The sequence below is a fragment of the Chenopodium album genome, chromosome 23, assembly GCF_948465745.1.
Source record: "Chenopodium album chromosome 23, dcCheAlbu1.1, whole genome shotgun sequence".
Taxonomy (NCBI): Eukaryota; Viridiplantae; Streptophyta; class Magnoliopsida; order Caryophyllales; family Amaranthaceae; genus Chenopodium; species Chenopodium album.
The window spans coordinates 3,945,968-3,966,286 of record NC_137856.1 but is presented as its reverse complement, the minus strand read 5'-3'; the positions used below and the strand labels follow the sequence as shown (position 1 = coordinate 3,966,286).

Below are 20,319 nucleotides of genomic sequence, written 5' to 3'. Positions count from 1 at the left end.
TGTTTGGTAATGTTAATGTTCCAAAGAATCGTTTGAATGGAAAATTTGACGTTATTTCCTGGATTGTTGACACAGGGGCAACTCATCATGTAACCGGAGACAAATCTTGGTTGTTTGATACGTAGAGTTTTGAGTGTGCAGTTGGTCTTCCCAATGGTGACACCGTATTGGCTTCTTTAATTGATTCTGTCCGTTTGTCGGACAAGCTCATCCTAACGGGGGTTTTTTATGTTCCTAATTTGAGTTGCAATATGATTATTGTGTCACAAATCACTGATGAGCTTAATTGTATTGTCCAATTTAATTCTTATATGTGTGTTGTACAGGATCAAACGAAGGAGTTGATTGGAACGGGAGCTAGGAGAGACGGACAATAATATTTTAGCAATTCAGATTTGGTGAATCATGTTGATGTGGGCAAAGCAATGTCGACTTTGGAGTTGTGGCATCGTCGAATGGGTCATCCCTCCGAAAAAGTGGTTAAGTTAATTCCTCAAGTCAGTGGCAATAAACATAATCTTTCTAAAGGGTGTGAGGTATGTATGCGTGCTAAACATCCTAGAGATAAATTTACTTTGAGTGATGGTAGCAGCTTCTAGGATTTTTAAAAAAATACATTGTGATTTGTGGGGTCCGTATCGACATGTCTCTTCTTGTGGAGCTCGTTATTTTTTTACTATTGTTGATGATTATTCCCGAGCTGTTTGGATTTACTTGTTGGTTGATAAAACTGTGGTTTTTCAAATGTTTTTAGCATTTGTTGCAATGGTTGATAGGCAATTTTCTCAAACCATTAAGGTGGTGCAAAGTGATAATAATGACACTGAATTTAATTGCTTGCATGATTATTTTAGTGCTACTGGTATTATTTTTCAAACCTCTTGTGTGGGGACTCCACAACAGAATGGAAGGGTTGAGAGAAAACACAAACACATTCTTGAAGTTGGGAGAGCTTTGAGGTTTCAAGCTAATTTGCCTATTTATTTTAGGGGGAATGTGTTCTTGCCGCCGCTCACTTAATTAATCGTACACCCACTCCCTTGCTACAAAATAAAACTCCATTTGAAATTTTGTTCAATAAACCTCCCTTATTTGATGCACTTTGTATTTTTGGATGCTTATACTTTGCTCATAATCAGAAAGCTAAGGGAGACAAGTTTGCTAGTCGTAGTAGAAAGTGTGTGTTTATGGGATATCCGTTTGGTAAAAAGGGGTGGAGGTTATTTGATTTGACTATAAAAGAATTTTTTGTCTCGAGGGATGTGAAATTTGTGGAAGAGGTTTTTCCTTTTGAGAGTCTAGAAGCTGTGAATATTTCCCATAATGAGTTTGATGCTCTAATAATTCATGTGGAGTTTGCTGAATTGAGTTTAGAAGAAGACAATGGGGTTAGCGGCATTTGGGAGAGCAACAAGCCCAATTCTTGGATAGCCTAGACCCAGCGAATCCGCAAATAGGGCCATCTCACGCTGGGCCTTTAGCTAGAGCAGCGCTCCAAAGCTGCTGACTTGCCCGATGAAAATCAAGCGCCCGCTGGGCCTTTACATGGGCAGCCCAATGATGCCACTGTCTGAACTAATGGAAATCCAGCGTCCGATGGGTTTTCGCAAGAGCTTCAACAGCCCATTATCACTATTTCTGATTAGCATACTAATGGGCTAGCATCAAATGAGGCATCTATATTGAAGTCGGTTCTAATGACATTCAAATGGGTCGTGATTTCCGGGAAAAAATTCCCAATGTTCGTCATCGTAATTATGTGACTCACTCAGTTTTTGCTAAAAGTCCGTCTTCGTCCACTCCGTCTCCAATCCCTCCTTCAGGTACGCCTTATCCTTTGGTACACTATATAAATTGTGATATGTTTTCTGTGAATTATCGCAAATTTCTTGCAGCCGTTGTTTTGGGAAAGGATCTAAAATCCTTTAAAGAAGCAATGAAATCCGAAGGTTGGCGACGTTCTATGAAAGAAGAAATAAGGGCATTGGAAGATAATGGAACTTGGACATTGGAGCATCTTCCTCCCGGCAAGAAAGTTCTAGGTTGTCAATGGGTGTATAAGACGAAATTTTTATCTAATGGTGATATTGAACATCTCAAGTCTCGTTTGGTTGTTTTTGGTAATCATCAAATAGAAGGCATTGATTATGGTGAGACCTTTGCTCCGGTTGCAAAAATGACTACTGTTCGCGCTTTTCTTGCTATAGCAGTTTCAAAAAACTGGGAGATTCAACAGATGGATGTTCATAATGCTTTCTTACATGGTGATCTTGAAGAAGAGGTGTACATGAAATTACCTCCAGGCTTTAAGAGCTCGAATTCGAGTTTAGTGTGTCGTTTGAGAAAGTCTTTGTATGGGATGAAATAAGCTCCGAGATGTTGGTTTGCAAAGCTCACTACAACTTTGAAAGGGTACAGTTTTATTCAATCTTACTCTAATTATTCTCTTTTCACATACACTAAAGGCAATGTTCAGATTAATGTCTTAGTTTATGTTGATGATCTTATTATTTCTGGGAATGATTTTGCTGCATTAACTGTGTTCAAAGCTTATCTTGGTGACTGTTTTAAGACGAAGGACCTTGGTCCTTTGAAATATTTTTTGGGCATTGAAGTTGCTCGTAGTAAATCAGGTTTGTTTTTGTGTCAACGAAAGTACACCTTTGATATTGTTTCTGAAGCAGGGCTATTGGGTGCGAAACCAAGTGGTTTTCCGATTGAGCAGAACCGCAAGCTTAGTCTTGCTAGTGGTGAGTTACTTGAGGATCCTGAGTCTTATCGTAGAATAGTAGGGCAGTTGATTTATCTCTCGGTGACTAGACCAGATTTGGCATATTCGGTTCATATTCTTTTTCAGTTTATGCACGAACCTCATATTGAGCATTGGGAAGCAGCTCTTAGGGTGGTTCATTATTTAAAGGGTACTCCGGGACAGGGTATTTTGTTGAGTACAGATAGTGACCTGACTTTGCAGGGTTGGTGTGATTCAGATTGGGCGGCGTGTCCTCTTACTCGTCGTTCGTTGACTGGTTGGCTAGTTTTTCTTGGTAAATCTCCTATTTCGTGGAAAACCAAGAAGCAACCCACGGTATCTTTCTCTTCTTCTGAGGCTGAGTATCGGTGCATGGCTTTAACCACACATGAGTTGAAATGGTTGAAGGCATTGCTTTTGAGTTTGGGTGTCCAATACCCTAAGGCGATCAAGTTGTTTTGTGATAATCAATATGCTTTACATATAGCTCGAAATCCAGCTTTTCATGAACGTACAAAACACATTGAGATTGGTTGTCACATTGTTCGTGATGCTATTACAGAGGGCTTAATTGCTCCTTCCTATGTTTCCACTAAGGAGCAACTTGCAGATATTTTCACTAAGGCGCTTGGGAAATCTGAGTGTGATCATCTTCTTTCCAAGTTGGGCATTTACAATCCCCATGCTCCAACTTGAGGGGGGTATTGGAGGATATATTTTGGGAAATTATTAGGATATATTTTGTTTCCATATTTTATGCTTAGTATATATTTTATGCCTAGCATAATATATTTTTGATATCTTTGTTTATTTCCTAATTCTATCGGGTTTGGGAACGATGTATTATTTATTGGCCATGGTCATCATCATTGTAATTCAAGTGATTGAGTTTACTCAATTTATCATATTTTCTCATAAATATTTTAGCAATCCGCCATACTATGAAGATAGTGCCTGGTTTTATAAAGTACTAGATGAAAGCCCGTGCGATGCACGGTTTTTCATATATAAATCTCACGAAAAGATAGTTTTGTATTTGATTATTTTACTATTTAATAATTTCAGACAAAAAAAAAACATAATAATCTAATTAAAGTGTTATTGCCTATCACAAAAGTATAAATTTGTATTTTATTTGTGGTTATCAGTTATATGACAATTGAATTAGAAAATATGAATAAATTGTAAATATAATAATTTATTTGTTACATATTAGGATAAAATCTTTAATGTGAAAAGAGTTTTTTTTGTTTACATATTTTAATCCTTTATCATTATTCATTGGTATTTTAAAAAAATAGAAATATTGAAAAAAATAATAAAAACATGTATACTACTTATCTTCTATTTCTTCATTCACACCCATATCTCATCCATCTAATAAGATTGGATAAATAAAACATGTTAGCAAAAATAAAATTTATATAAAATTAATCTTTATAGTCGTATAAAATAAATCAATATATTTATATATCATGAAGTGAATTTTTTTTTTTTTTTTTTTTTTTTTTTTTTTTTTTTTGTGAAATTGATCCAAAAACTGCAATTGTACAAAATCAATTTTATGCATTGGAGCTTAATCGTCCCCAATCGCCGCTCGTTTCTTAGTTGTGACGATTGAAAAGTATATAATGGAGTAAACTTTTCTTTCAATTAATTTTGGACGAAATTGTACAAAGTTGGCTTTAATTGATGCATGAACATAATCACTTTGTAATTAAAAATAAAAATTAAGTTAATTTGATGACTTGATTAAGCTACCTAAATCACAAAAAATTATTTTAATTATAAAATAATTAATAATAATTAAAAATATTTATAAAAAATTAATATATGTAAACGATTTATACAAATATAATACCCCGTCGTACTTTGATTTTCAATCATTTTTGCCAAAATTTAATTCCCTGATTAAATTAGATCTGCATGTAAAAACAAATTTCAATAAACAAAACATAAACATATAATTATTAAGCATTCTAAATAAACACAATGTAAGCAATAATCACAAATTAAAATAAGATTTAAATTAAGAATGACACAGCCATTGATGACCTAAAACCAACAAAAAATTATGACACAAAATTCTCTTGATTTGGTTTTGTATTGATATGAAATTTTATTGGTGTGGTAGGATTTGTCAATTTATAGTGGTAGGCATAAAAAAATTTAATTTAATTATTATTAAGGAATAATTTTTATTTCTTATCATAAACACTTTCAAGATTATGTTAGATATAGTTCTATATCTATAGATGATTTTTTTTAAAAAGACAATTTTTAATTTTTTAAATAAATTAAATCCTTATAATTCACTATTCGTTCTTTTTAAAAAGATAATTTTAATTTTTTTATTAAATAATTTCGATCTATTAAATCATTATTCGTTTTTTTAATAACGTGGCAAAATTCTAAAATATCATTCGTCAGTTTTATCTAGGTGGCAAGTGAATATTTTAATTGTAAAATAAAATAGAAATCTAATTTCTAATTGGTCGAAAATATACTTTTGCTTATGTGGCGCGCCGAATGCTTTCCAAAAATGTCTACTTTATTTATATATATTAGATTGCTTGCTAAAAATGCTAAGTTTGAGAATTTTTGAGGGAAAGCTTTATTTAGACTAAGATGCGTGGTGCAATGGATCCTTATTAATATTCGCAAATTTGCAATTTTAAATTTTATATTCAATCCAACCCAATAATAAACATGTACTTGCGATTTTATTAAATTGCAAGTTAACAAGTTCAAAGTCTTCGACTCCGTATTCCTTGGAATTGCACGTTATTAGGCTCAATAGTCAATACATTGACCCAACTTCTCTATCTTGTTCCCAGGCATTACAAGGGATTTTAGTAAGACGTAAAACAAATATTTGCCACTCTAAAAAAATATTTCATAATTGATTAAAAAATTATATTTTAGTGAGACGTAAAACAAATATTTGTCACTCTAAAAAAAGCATTTCGTAATTAATTAAAAAATGATACTTATATATTTATATTTATTTTTTAGGTGGAGGCGCAATGACCCAGGCCTACATAGGGGGGTTTGAAGATTGAAATTTTTGGGTGGAAGCGGAGGTGATCAAAGTCAGCTTGGCTTGACTCGGAATATTTACGGGTAGAATTTTGGGCCATTAGGCCAGCCCTACGTTTATTTATTTTATTATTTTTTATTTTTTATTTTTTTTGAGATTTGGGCACCTTTAAAATGTTTTTTAAAATTAAAATTTTAGCTTAACCTGAAATGGCCAAAAGTCCCAAAGATTGCGAGTTTGGGCACAAAGACAAGACTTGTCTGCTCTCCTGAGGGGGCTGGGTTTATATGAGTAGCTTAGTTTATTCTTTCGACTTCATTTCTGGGTTACTATTTTGATTTAGTTTGTGTAAATGCTTGTTTGTATTGCACTGGTGTGGAATGAATTGATGTAATCTGTAAGTCTCATAGTAGATTTTGGAATGACATAAAATTCATATGGGCATAACAATTACATAAAAAACTTAATTCCATATAATAAAAGATTGTCTGCTGGCCTGAGTGGCGAAGCATCATTATTATTTGTTACACAGTAGTACTTGAAATAAGAAAGAAAAAAAAAAAAAAAAAAGTAACGAGGAAAGTAGTTCATGATTGGCAGCTAATAAAAGAAATGCAGCATAACATTATTCGTAGCGCAACACATACTCCATAGGAGATTTTAGTAGCTCAGCAAGCTCTATCATTCAGCGGAAATGTGCATATGCATTGAGGCCATCGATCGTAGCAAGTACGTTGCCTCCAAGAATGGGGTCAGTGTGCTCGGTTTTGCTTCCGGACAAACCCAGTCTCACTTCAATTACGTTCCAATCAACTGGACCCATTGGTCCTGCTTCAGCATAAGCCTGAAATTTTTATTTGCATAAAAAGAGGTTAATAATCAATATATTGAACATCGAATTTAAAAGTTACTTTCTAATTAAATGTAAACATTTCTATTTTACCTTGCCAGCAGCGGTATCAAAAGCCACAATCCACTTACGAGCAGTGGTGTCATCAGCGGTACCATTAGCCCAGACTTGGCCCCACTTGACGCCTTCAGGCTTGGTGCCTTTCTGGGTAAGAACGGTGTAATAGCCGCTACTAAGAGTCGGACGGTCAGTGACCACAGAGCCAGACCAAAAATGCCGATCAATTCTTTGTATTTTGTCCGGGCAAAGGTTTAAGAACTGTGTGTTCAACAACACTTGATCATCAGCACTTAGCTCAACATTAACCTCGGCGTTCACCTTGGCATCCAACTCCGCTTTCAAACTCTCGAAATCAGCCTCTGGATTCACCAAGGGCACTTCTTCGGCTGTGATAAAATCTGCCATAATTCCTTGTGCTTATTTGTCCTAAATGAAATGAAAAACATATATATGTTACGTTAAAATAAGATGAATAGAAGCATAAGAGATAAGTATATATATTGTCCTACAATATTTGCAATAAAGGGATATTATTTGTGATATATAAATTTTTTTTGTTATTGCAAATAATAAAAAAAACATATGAATGAGTATATTAGTTATACATAGGGGTGGCAATTCGGGTCGGTGGGTCGGGTTCGGGTCAGATTTCGGGTTATGTTTAGAAACAATAAAAAATAGTGTAAAACTTAATATTATTACGAAATATGAAATTTTGGTCAAATCGGGTCGAATTCGGGTTCGGATCGGGTCGGGTTTGGGTTTCTCTCAGTAACTTCGGGTCGGGTTCGTTCGGGTTATCGGGTCGGGTCAGGGATTGCCAGCCCTAGTTATACAACCCTACTCCTAGTATACGCTTGTAATATATATTGATGTCAATACATGAGTAAGGCATGGCAAAATATAAACAAGCGTATACTAGGGTTAGTTAGGGTTACATTAGTAATATACAAACTAAATTTTTTTTTTTTTTTGGTGCTTAGAGAGCCACACAGGGCGGGGGTGAGAATCGATCCCAAGATCTCCTAGAACCGGAAGGAAAGCTCTAACCACTTGAGCTATCCCTCACTCTCATTTACAAACTAAAAAATATATAAGATTATCTTCATAATCTATCACCGGCCCTTAATGAGTATTGTCAAAAAGGAATACGTTACTATGAAAAAGGAACTTAATAACGAATTAAGTAGTAAATATTATGATCTCATAGAGAGGGAGAGAAGAAAATAGATAGAAGAGTAGAGTACCTGGCCTTAATGAGTATAATTGCCTTATAAGTTTGATGATATGAGGGAAAACTTAGTTTGTTGTACTGAATGGAGAAGGCTTCAATTCTTCAATATTTATAGGCAAGTCAGGACTTGAGACTAACATGCATGCATGGTGCAGTGGATCTTAATTTTTCTCAAATTTGCAATATTTAATTAATGTGCATTGCCACGCAATTAACATAAAATATATTTGTATACAATTGCACGTTATCAACTTCAAAGGCTGATTTTAGAATTCATGGTGAAACTTGTATAAGACAATCTTGGAGTCTAATCTATACCGTTAGTGACACATTAATCCGCTAGGATGATGTTAATTGCACGCTATCTACCCAGGTTTTTGGCTAAAACCTCTATCTTATTCTCAGTTAAACCTATTCCTATATGTATCACAACTTCCCAAGGATTATTTTGCTTATTCATTAGTTTTGCCCAATTGAAAAACTTTAAATGAATGAGCAAAGAATGTCCCAGACCTTACATAACAATTTATTTTTTATTTTTTTTATTTTTTTTATTTTTTGTAAATGTAGTTTTTTATTTTCAATGAATATAAAATCACATGATGACCGGTATACTAAATATTTATTTAAATTTGATATTTTTTTAAGTTATCTTATCCAATGGCCTCTAATTTTCGTCAGCTTTTAGCCTTTTTAATTAATTATAATACGAATATTCGATGGTTGAGGCCTAAAGATATGTTTTATACTCTATCATTGAAGGGGTAGATAAGATTTCAACCTTTGTATCATGCTAACTCTCGATATCATGTTAAAGCACTAACTCGAGGTCCATGAATATATTTTATACTCTATCACTTAGTTAATTAGCTATATCTTTTGTAAGTTTATTTAATACGTTTATAAGATGTTGGGTTTATAAATGTAAAGAATGGAACATAAGATACCCTAACATAAGACTTATTACACTGAAACTTCAAGCATAAATTTATGGATGGATTTATACCGTTAGTGACTCATACTCGTTAATCCATAACTCAACAATTTACTTTGAAACTGCTCCTATTCACCTTGAACCGCGAGGAATACTCGTACATTGGAAATTTGGAACGACGTAGTCCATGTGGAATTATTCTCTCGTTATAAACTACAATTAAAAAAAAAAAATTAAAAAAAAAAACCTTATCTTCAAGATATGATTCTGAATAGGGAGTACTCCATATCTAATTTTATAATGTGGTGTGGATCTCAATGTCAGTATAAATTATTCACAGTTTTTAGCACGAGCTTAATTGAATGAATCATTACTTTTTTTTTTTTCGAGGAAACTGAATCATTACTTAATTTAAGAGAAATATGTAATCTAATTTTTTATTGGATCTTGCTAACGAACGTCTCCGGGGCGTTAGATAAACATTTAAAATAGGAAAACTTTTGTATACATCCGGTTTTCAGTAATTTACTGTAAATCGGGTTCACTTTTGTCAGATTTAGTGTCACTTTTGTCAAATTTATCAATAAAGCATAAATAACTCTTATATATGTCAGGATAACTTTTATGCGTTTTAGTGTAACTTTTGCACATTTTATTGTCACTAAATATTACCTAAAGTGATATTAATTTGGCAAAGTATGACAAAATCACGCGTCGATCAATGTAATTAATGTTAATTTTAGTTTAAACATTCTACTTTTAACTAGCTTATTCAACGCCTCGAGGACGTTCGTTTTATTTTAATTTTTAATCTATTTGGTTTTTGTGTATAAAAAGTTACAAGGATAATGACAAAATTTTCTATAAAGTTTTTGCATCACCTTTTAGATTTTAACCATGATGCAGTGATAATTGAAACTGCATTTGGTAGAAAGGAATGTGTGTTCGATTTCCGACAACAATAATTAGAAAGGAACTGAAACCCAATCATTCAAAACTGATCGATCTTTGAATCTAAATTAGCCAAAGGGGGGAATCTGGCCAAATAATAACCAAATAAATATTAACATAAAAAATCAAATAAATAGTTTATAATTGATAATAATACTTGTCTGGTTTTATTAACTACACATTGAGACGTATTTAACATTACTATGTTTTTTGTACTGTATAATTATTAATTACGAAATCAAATTTTTTAATGTTTGATAAAAAAAAACAGAAATAGGTTTTTATTCAAAAAAAAAAAATGGAAATGGATACTTTCTTTGTTTCTATTTGTTTGCATGAATTTTGTTTTTGAATGTCCCTTAAAGATTGCTTCATTTCCTTTTTCGTCAATATGTCCCCACCATCAACTCCACCTTCCCCACACTCATAAATTGTAAAAGATAAGGATACCCCTAACCCACTTGCAAACTTTGGTTCAATCCTTAATCATTTATCAACAAAAAAATTCATGAAATATCTTCCGAGTTTTGTTGCAAAAAGGTTTCTTTTACTTTCAACACACGTCTTTAGGCACACACTTTTAGGAGGTGAATAATTAAAGTAAACTCATGATTTTATCAAATTACTTTGATTAATTTTTTTTGTTAACATCTATTATCCCAACCTTAAATTGCATGCCTCAAGACTATGTTGCAATTAATTAAGTAAAAAAAAACAAAAAGAGGAAGTACTTTAATTTATAAGTATATATGTGTGTAATTCTTAACTCATAAATTACTCTTGAATTAGAAAACACAATTTATGATTAAATTGATTTATTTTGAAAGACTAGATAGTAATAATAAGGATAAATTGTAATTTATCATCCCTCAAAACACCATAAGTTGATTTAACTACCCGTTTTTTCGTATATCATATATAACCACTCACAAAATAGCAAATGTTAGCTTTAATTTCACCACCTCTTAATAATGATTTTTATAATAAAACATCAATTTTTCTGCCAAAACTTGCTACTTAAAGGTATTCGGGGTCATTTTGACTAATAAGGTTTGATTTGATGGCAATATTGAATAAATATTTTTAAAATGCCTCATTTTGTGTGCTAAAAATTGCCTTAGTTGCGTGACACATGCAAAATGCAGCATTTTTCGGTTTTTTAGGGGTTTTAACCTCAAATCGAATTCAAAGAGATAAATTAGTGACTTTGAAAACCTTAGTAGAGCAAATTTGACACGAAAATAGATAATTTTTAACTAAGAGGTGGTGAAATCTAACTCTTTGCATTTTTTTGAGTGGTTAAATATTATAAATGAAAAATGGGTGGGTGATTTAATCAAAATAGGTTGTTTCGAGAGGTGGTAAAATACAATTAATATATTCCTAATAATATTCCATGCTGTAAATTTATTTTTTTTCTCAGTCAATAAATTTCTTTTATAGAACAACACCATTACTGACATACACTATTTTTTACATTGATTTTGAGAAAATGACTGACTTTTCTTAACATATTAGTCTTATAATTCAATGGACAAGGTTACCCTTTTAAAATACAAGGTTCCAATTTTAAACATTTAGGCAAAATTAGGCTCAACACCTTGAACTATAATTTGGGTGCAATCAATACCCCGAACTTTGACTATTAGCAAGATCACCACCAAATATTAATTAGTAGGATGCAATGCGTGCCATCAATTATATCCTTTAATTAACAAATTGCTCGGTTTAACTGCCCTAAAAAATCCATTGTTGGCATGCATTACAACAAAGTTAATAGTTAGTGGTAACTGGTAAGTGCTCTAAATTCTAGTCAAAGTTCGGGGTGTTGGTTGCACTGATAATGTTGAGGCCAAATTTGCCAAGCATTTACAATGGCTACAAGTTTTGAATTGTGTATTTATCTGTAAAAAAATATTCCGCAAAATATTGATAAATTTGATTTGAATTATGTGTTTTTAAAAATTTAAAATTGTTGTATACTTCATATATTTTAGTAGCAAATATAGATATTTAGGTTAAATGTGTGTGGGTGTTAGCATAAAAGTCATGGTGTTGCAAGCAAAAGATAATAAAGAGAGTATATCGATCTTACTCATGGAAAGCTACTATGGTGAAACTTTGAGATCTTGCTAAGTAGTTGAATCGTGTAAGACAATATTATCACATGTCGATCCTTTATGGTATGTTATCTTTATAAATAGCTAGACCCTAATTTTAATCTACTTGCTCTCCAAACTTTGATGAGGAATATTAGATATATTAAAGCTAAGGAGAGTGATACATAGAGGATGGTATGATATATATAAAACACGTACTATATAAAATGATAAATACGTATAAATTAGGAATAACTAAAACGAGTAGTAAATTCCATACAAAGATTGTCTGCGGTGATAGATCTTACAAGCATAAATCATTTGGAATTTAGATGCATAGAAGCATCATAATTATTTGTTACATAAAAGTACTTGAAATAAAAAGAAAAGTAACACACTTACACGGTAGGTAATACATGACTGACATTTAAAGCAAATTCGTTATTCGTAGCGCACATACTCCATAGTATGTAGATTTAAGTATAGCTTAGCAAGCTCTATCATTCAGCGGAAATGTGCATATGCATTGAGGCCATCGATCGTAGCAAGTACGTTGCCTCCAAGAATGGGGTCAGTGTGCTCGGTTTTGCTTCCGGACAAACCCAGTCTCACTTCAATTACGTTCCAATCAACTGGACCCATTGGTCCTGCTTCAGCATAAGCCTGAAATTTTTATTTGCATAAAAAGAGGTTAATAATCAATATATTGAACATCGAATTTAAAAGTTACTTTCTAATTAAATGTAAACATTTCTATTTTACCTTGCCAGCAGCGGTATCAAAAGCCACAATCCACTTACGAGCAGTGGTGTCATCAGCGGTACCATTAGCCCAGACTTGGCCCCACTTGACGCCTTCAGGCTTGGTGCCTTTCTGGGTAAGAACGGTGTAATAGCCGCTACTAAGAGTCGGACGGTCAGTGACCACAGAGCCAGACCAAAAATGCCGATCAATTCTTTGTATTTTGTCCGGGCAAAGGTTTAAGAACTGTGTGTTCAATAACACTTGATCATCAGCACTTAACTCAACATTACCCTCGGCGTTCACCTTGGCATCCAACTCCGCTTTCAAAGTCTCGTAATCAGCCTCTGGATTCACCAAGGGCACTTCTTCGGCTGTGATCAAATCCGCCATAATTCCTTGTGCTTACTTTGTCCTTAAAATGCGATGACAACATATATATGTTCCGTTAATTATATAAGATGGTTAGCAGGATAGAAGCATAAGAGATGTATAGTTCTACAATTATATTCAATTCAATTTTTGCTTATTAGCTAACATTGATATTAATGTACAAAATTATTATGAAACATTATGAAAAGAGTTTGTATTACCGGCCGTTAATGAATATGGTAAAAAAAAAAAAAACGTTATTATCAGAAAATAAAAAAGTAGTGAATATTATGATATCGTAAAGAGGGAGAGAAGAAGAAAGATCGAAGAGTAGAGTACCTAGCCTTAATGAGTATTGCCTTGTAAGTTAAATGATATGAGGGAAAGCTTGTTGTTGTACTGAATAAAGAAGGCTTACAATTCACCAATATTTATAGGCAAGTCAAGACGTACTTTAGAGTTTAGACTAACATGCATGAATGGATCCTTATTTTTCTCAAATATGTAATATTTAATGTGCATTCCAACGCATAAACATAAACTATACTTAGATTAGTGCCCGTGCGATGTACGGATTTAACCAAAAAAATTTAATTTTGCGTAAATCAAAGTTGTTTATTATTGAAATATTTTTAAAATCAATATGTAACTTACTACAACAATAAACGGAATAATAATAATGTTTGATACTCTAGTCCTTAATTCAATGGTACATACGGAGTGAAAAAGAAAAACAAACAAAATAGGGATTTGATATGGTAAAATGAGATTGAATAGAGGAAATGGAGTTTAGCTAATAGTCAAAGTGATCTTGCAATTTTTTGGAGAAAGGAAAATAGTTACATTAGTTTATTTTTCCAACACAATATAAAATGCATCTTGTTAAATAAAAAAACATTATTACCCAAAAAAAATGACCAAATAGGAAATTGATCATATAATACAAATATTTAAAAAAAAAATTTGTCAAGAAAAGATACGAATTATAATATTTAGAATAAAATTTTAGTTAAATATGTATATATAGAAGATATTAGAAAACCAACAATAACAAATCATATTTTATAAATATTCTCTAAAGCATTTTTGGCAAGAGAAGATGGAGGATGATTTTGGAGGGAAAATGACAGCACCAAGAAATGATACGTGTCATTATTGGTGTCTGTTTTAGTATTATGTTATTGATTGATTTGTATACAATTGCACATTATCAAGTTCAAAGGCTGATTTTAAAATTCATGGAATTGCACGGCGCACGGATTACATCTACTGAGGCTAAGCTAAAACATCTACAATGGCCTCCGTTTTTTTAAATTGACACCATTTGACTTTTACACTATTCACAAACTATAATTTGACTAACTTTTGTGATGTATAGTTATGATAAAACGTAGTCAAGTTGGATCTTGTTTGAATCATCTTAATGTATATTTATTAATATCTACTTTTTATAAATTTACAATATCAGAATTTAAAGATATTAATCGTTAAAATAGTGCGTTGGTAAGCGTTAAAAGGGAAAGTGTCAACTTAATAAAAACAGAGGTAGGATATTATTATCGGGTAAACCTATTTCTAGGCGTATCACAAAAATTATTTTTGATTATTCATAAGTTTTGCCCATTTGAAGAGCCTTGAGCAAAGTGATGAATTGAAATGAGCTGAGATGTTACATTTTAATATTTAAAAATATTCGTAAATTGATGTTAATTTTGGAATGAATGTTGAAATCAAATATCGATCGGTATAATTAATATTTAATATATATATGATATTTTTATATTAATCATTTTATCCAATGGCTACTAAGCTTTCGTTAGTTTTTAGCCTTTTCGTACATAATACTTTAAGATCATTTGTTTTGATTTATATTTTTTGTATCAATGGTTATAACAGTGAAACTTTAAGCTTAAATTTAAGGATATATCTGTATCGTTGAATTTACATCGACTAATAGATACATTAATCTACTAAGGGCCTGTTCTATTTAGCTTTGTTTCAGTTAAGTTAAGTTAAGTTCAGTTCAATTCAGTTAAGCTCCTATTAGTTCAACTTAATTTAATTCAATTCAGTTTTTAATTTCCTTCTCTCATAAACAATTCATTTCAGTTGTTTTCATTAAATCGGAACAGGCCCTAACTCAACAATTCAGCATATAATATAGTGGCATATGATTAAATTATTCTTTGAAACGTGCTCTAATTAACCTTGAACAGCGAGGAATACATTGGAAGGATGTAGTCCATGTGGAGTTATTCTCTCGTCAAAAACAACTGTATCAAGATATGATTCTGAATATCTAATTTTAAAATTTGGGGTGGATCTCAAAGTCATTATAAATTGTTTATACTTTTAGAATTTTAGCACGAGCCTAATTGATTCATTAGATAATTTGTGAGAAATATGTACTTTAATTTTTTTTTTTTTTTTTTTTTAAGTTTATAAAAAGTTACAAGGATAATAACGGACACGTAAGAAATTTGCTATGAAATTTTTTGTACTGCCACATATAATTGAACCAAGTAATAGTTTTACATGCACACTATACAATCTTTTTAATTTTAATTGTAGGTTTTTATTTAGTTGATTGGTTAATTATAAGAAGCCTACCATACAATCTAAAAACTAATGTTTTTTATTATTTTATACTTACTTTCCAATATTAAGTGTCTATTTTATTATATATACGCAGTCTTAAAGACACGTGACCATCAATATCTTTATTACACATTAACACAAAAGGTAAAAAGCCGATATACGGAGTAAAGGAAAATTTGTAAATTACCACTTAAATAGCAGACCTGTTTTGAAATTATCACCCATCAATTTTTTATTTTTTTTATTTTTAGTTTTATTTGTTTTACCACCCCTTAAATTAAAACGTATTTATTTCCCCTCCATTTTCAAAAATCTGGTGGCTTTTCCTTCAGTGGGTCCCGCCTAACTTGTTTTTCTCCTTTTTTTTCTTCTTCTTTTCTCTCGATTTCACATTCTTACTAATTTATTGCACTCAATTAAACCCTTCCCTCATTCAATTTCTTTAATAAATTGCTGAAAAATCATCAATCTTCTCCCTCTTTCTTCATAATTTCTTTGTCAAGTGTTCAACCATCCCTAATTGTGGTAAATCTCCAATTAATTTGTCCCAAGAACACTAATTGTGGAAAACCTCCAATTAAATTGTCCCAAGAACGTACCCTAATTGTGAAAAACCCCCCAATTAATTTGTCCCAAGAACCCTAATTCTAGAAAACCCCTAATTGATTTGTCCCAATAACCAAAATTATGGAAAACCCCCAATAATTACTGTGTCCCAAGAACCCTAATTCACAAATCCACCAATTTACCCCAATTGCAATCGGCAAAAAACCCTAATTTAAGAAAAAAAGGAATCAAACCTTACTGCAAATTGAGCGTCTTCAATCGTGGGGGATTTGTCTTCAAATACTAAGTAGCAAAATCTATGAGAATTTGGTGGTAATTGGTTGAGGCATTGAGAATTCAATTTGGAAGCCGTTTTAAAGAAAAAAAATCACTACTAGAATTCGGTTAAATTGCGATCGTCAAGTCGCAAAATATGAATTTTGTGACCGATTTTTTTTACGGTCAAAATATTACGACTGTTTTAAAAACGGTTGCAGTTTTGCAACCGTTTTTAGACTTTTAAACAGTCGCAAGGATGTTTGAACAATAAAAAAAAATCTAAATTAAAATATCTACTTTGCGACCGTCAAAAACGATCGTAAATGCAGTCGCAAAAAGAGTTTTGTATTTTTAAAAAAGAATACGGTATTAAAAGAATCGCATTTTCCAAACCCTAAGGTTGTCCTTACTCATCCGCTCTCCCTTCTCTTTCTTTTCTTTCTCTCTCTCTCCTCCCCTTTCTTTTTCTTTTTCTTTCTTCTTTTTCCTTTCTCATGTTATTCCATTCCTTCTCTTTCATTTCTCTTTCCTTTCTCCATTTTCGTCCTCCATTATCAGAGCTCTATTTTCGTTCCAATTTTCGCATCTCCATACTTGTTCGCATCTCATGCCCCTCCATTTTCTTCGCATCTCACTCCCCTTCATTTCCGTTCTTTTTTTCTTCTCTATTTCCAGATCTGTTTTGGAACAAGTCCAGTTCCTTTCCTCTTTTCCTACAGCGTCGGTGGTGTTGCGCTTAGGTGGTGGTGTTAAATAATATATGGTTTTTAAGGTCAAATTCGACCACGAAAACTCGAACTCTAAAATTTTCTTGGTCGAATTTGGCCTTATTAAACCAAATTCGAAGTGAAGTTCAAAGTTATTTTGGGGTTTGAGGTATTTTCTTTTTTTCGTTAACTTTTGGTTTTGTTGTTGGTTGATTTTCATTTTGTTTGGTTGATTTTTGTTAATTTTTGTGGTTTTTATTTGGTCTGTTATTTAGGTTTGATTTTCGATTTGATTTTGGTTGTATTTTAGTTGATTTTTGTGGTTCGTAAAAATTCCAATGTTTTTTTTTTGTTTTGTTTAACTTTTGTTAATTTTGGATTTGGTTTTCGTTAATTTAAGTGGTTTTAATTGTGTTTGATTTTCATGTTTGAATTTTTGTTTAATTTGTTGAAAGGTGGCTTTTGTGGTTGCTGATTGGGGTTTTCATGATTAAGGGATGGGAATATGTGGTGATTAGGTGAGATTTATAGGGTGGCCGGAGTTTTCGTAATGGCCGGTGGAGTTACCGAGGGTGAAGGTGGTGTATTCGCGGTTACTGGTGGTGGTTTGGGTGGGTAGTGGTGGTGGGGCTGGCTGTGAAGTACAAGGAGGTGGGTGCTTTAATTTTTTTTTTCCTTATAAAACTTTTAGTGACGGCTTAAGATGGTCGCTAATATCCAGATTTGCAACCTCTACTTTAACCGGTTGCAATTTTTAATATTTGCGACGCTTTCCTTACGGTCGTTGAAATATTAAAAGCAGTCAGTCGTAATAATGTTTTTTGCGACCAAGTGAATAACGACCACCACGTTACGGTCGCAACTATATTTAGCTACCATTTTTGCTATGTTCAAAAATCGAATTTTACTAGTGTATCCGGGGAAAAAACAATCAAAAGGCTTAAATATAGCCATTAGTAGCTGTTAGGTAGGGCCTACTTACAAAAAAATCACCGGATTTTTGAAAAAAGTGGGAAAATAAACGGGTTTTTAATTTAAGGGGTGGTAAAATAAAAAATAAAAAAAAAATTAAAAATTTAATTGGTGGTAATCTCAAAACAAGTCTGCTATATGGGTGGTAATTTACAAATTTAACTATTATAAAACTACACATTAAGACATATCTAATGATATGTTACATTACAATTTTTTTTTCCTTTCTATATAATACTAAGAGTATCTATGTTGTCAAAGTTTGATCATAAGAATGAAAGTAGGCACTACTTTATTTGGGAATGGAGGGAGTAAGCTTTTAATTTTCAATTTTCGTAAGGTTTTAATCATTTTTTTTTTTTAAAAAAAAATTGTTTTATTTCAAGTTAGAATTAAAATAATATATTGTTAAAAAAAAAAAAAACCTACAAATGGGTCCATTTAAAACATTGGTTTATTATACAAAAGATTTTCTTTTATATTTTTAAATTGCAAGAAAACAGTAAGTGAGGTAGGAGTGGGGTAGGTGAGGAGCGAGAAAATGTAGGAAAATATGTTTTTATTAGTCATCTCATTCCATATCTAATAACGTGTTAATTATTGTGAGACAGACGAAAATGAAAACTGTGTCAAGTATTATGGGACAGAGGGATTAAAGATAAAAAAAAGGGCCAAGATAGAGAGAGAAAACATATAGAGTGATAAAAAAATAGATATAGATTGGGTGAAAGAGATAAAGGGTGGTCAGAAGATGATGAAATAGAGGACAGTAGTACGCAGTAACAGGGCAGTAGTAGTATTTCCATATGTTGCTGTTATTGTAATTTGTCTGTTCTGCTGTCATTCTTTTTGGTTTTTTGTCCTAGAGTGCTGTGAGCTGTAATCTTCCTAGTGGTAGATTCCCTAGGTTATTTTGGGGTAGCTGTCATATAAAAGGCAGAGGGAATGTTGTAGCAGTCATTCAGAAAAATACACAAAAATCATGAAATGAAAATAATCCTGAATGACAGGAAAACTTTGCTGATGTTCTTCAAAGTTTGTGCCTTTATTATTTTGCTTGTCATCAGAAGAAAGAGGGAGATAGAGAGAAACCGAGAAAAATAGAGGGGCTAGGGGGTAAAGTTGGGGAGGACAGGGAGTAAGGGCAACCTATAATTTTCAAAGCCTGTTAAAGGAAGGAACAAGGATAAGAAATTAAGAAGGATTTTAAAAGAGAGAAAAAGAGTATAGACCAATAGAAAAAGGAACAAGCACTACAAAAAAAAGTTAATCGAAATAAATCTATTGGAAATAACCCAAACATTTGTCAAAATCAACTAACGTAGTAAATCCTTAGGAAATCAACATATTTTTCGACGATTTTTACGTGGTCATCGGAAGATATCTAGATGAAAAACTTTATTATAAGGACAAATTTAATGTCGCTACGACCCACAACTAGTGTTTTAAAAGTTTTAAAATGTTAAAATTATCAAAAGTAAGTACCAAATAAAGGTAATAAGGTCAAATTAATATTAGGGTAAAAGTTATATATTGTAACTAAAAGAGAATAAAGGGAGTAAATCCACCCTAGATCCTACTCATAGAACGCTACTCCCTCCGTTTTTAAATACTTGTTTCACTTTTTTTTTCTGATCGTTTTTAAATACTTGCTCCTTCATTTTCTTATTTAGATTATTTTTACAATATTTAATTCATTACTCTCACCTAGTGGATCCAACATAAATCATATTTTATTAATTTTATATTTTCTCTCCTCCAATTCTCTCAACTACTACTTTTTGCTTTTTATAACTTTTTATTCTTTTCCCTATCCCACTACCTCTATATTTTATTACTTTATCTAATTTCTCCTAAACCCCGCGCATGAAAAAATGGAGCAAGTATTTAAAAATGGAGGGAGTACTTTTTTGAGACCTTGTTAGTTAAGTAATTGAATCTTGTAACACGATTTTATCAAATGTTGATACTTCTACAAACCCAAGTGGAAAAAATAATATGTTTTAGTTTATTTTTATTTATTTATTTATTCTTTTGAGGTAGACCCTAATATTAATCTAATTGCTCTCCAAACTTTATTTTTTGATTTCCCTCCAAACTTTGATGAGGAAGAATTGTAGAGGATGGAATGACATATATAAAACATTGTATTTTTATCGTGGAGGCGGATGCACCATGCTCTGT

The 20,319-nt window shown here is 32.1% G+C and overlaps 2 protein-coding genes across 2 annotated transcripts; both read right to left on the bottom strand.

Moving 5' to 3' along the window:
* Window positions 1–6,211: 6,211 nt before the first annotated feature.
* LOC145606864 (uncharacterized) lies at window positions 6,212–7,107 on the bottom strand. Its single transcript, XM_081662709.1, has 2 exons — window positions 6,736–7,107; window positions 6,212–6,636 (listed from the first exon to the last, which is right to left on the bottom strand). The coding sequence occupies exons 1-2, from the start codon at window positions 7,105–7,107 to the stop codon at window positions 6,478–6,480; spliced, it is 531 nt and encodes a 176-aa protein (XP_081518835.1). The 3' UTR covers window positions 6,212–6,477.
* Window positions 7,108–12,298: 5,191 nt separating this feature from the next.
* LOC145606863 (uncharacterized) lies at window positions 12,299–13,054 on the bottom strand. Its single transcript, XM_081662708.1, has 2 exons — window positions 12,683–13,054; window positions 12,299–12,583 (listed from the first exon to the last, which is right to left on the bottom strand). The coding sequence occupies exons 1-2, from the start codon at window positions 13,052–13,054 to the stop codon at window positions 12,425–12,427; spliced, it is 531 nt and encodes a 176-aa protein (XP_081518834.1). The 3' UTR covers window positions 12,299–12,424.
* Window positions 13,055–20,319: the final 7,265 nt, after the last annotated feature.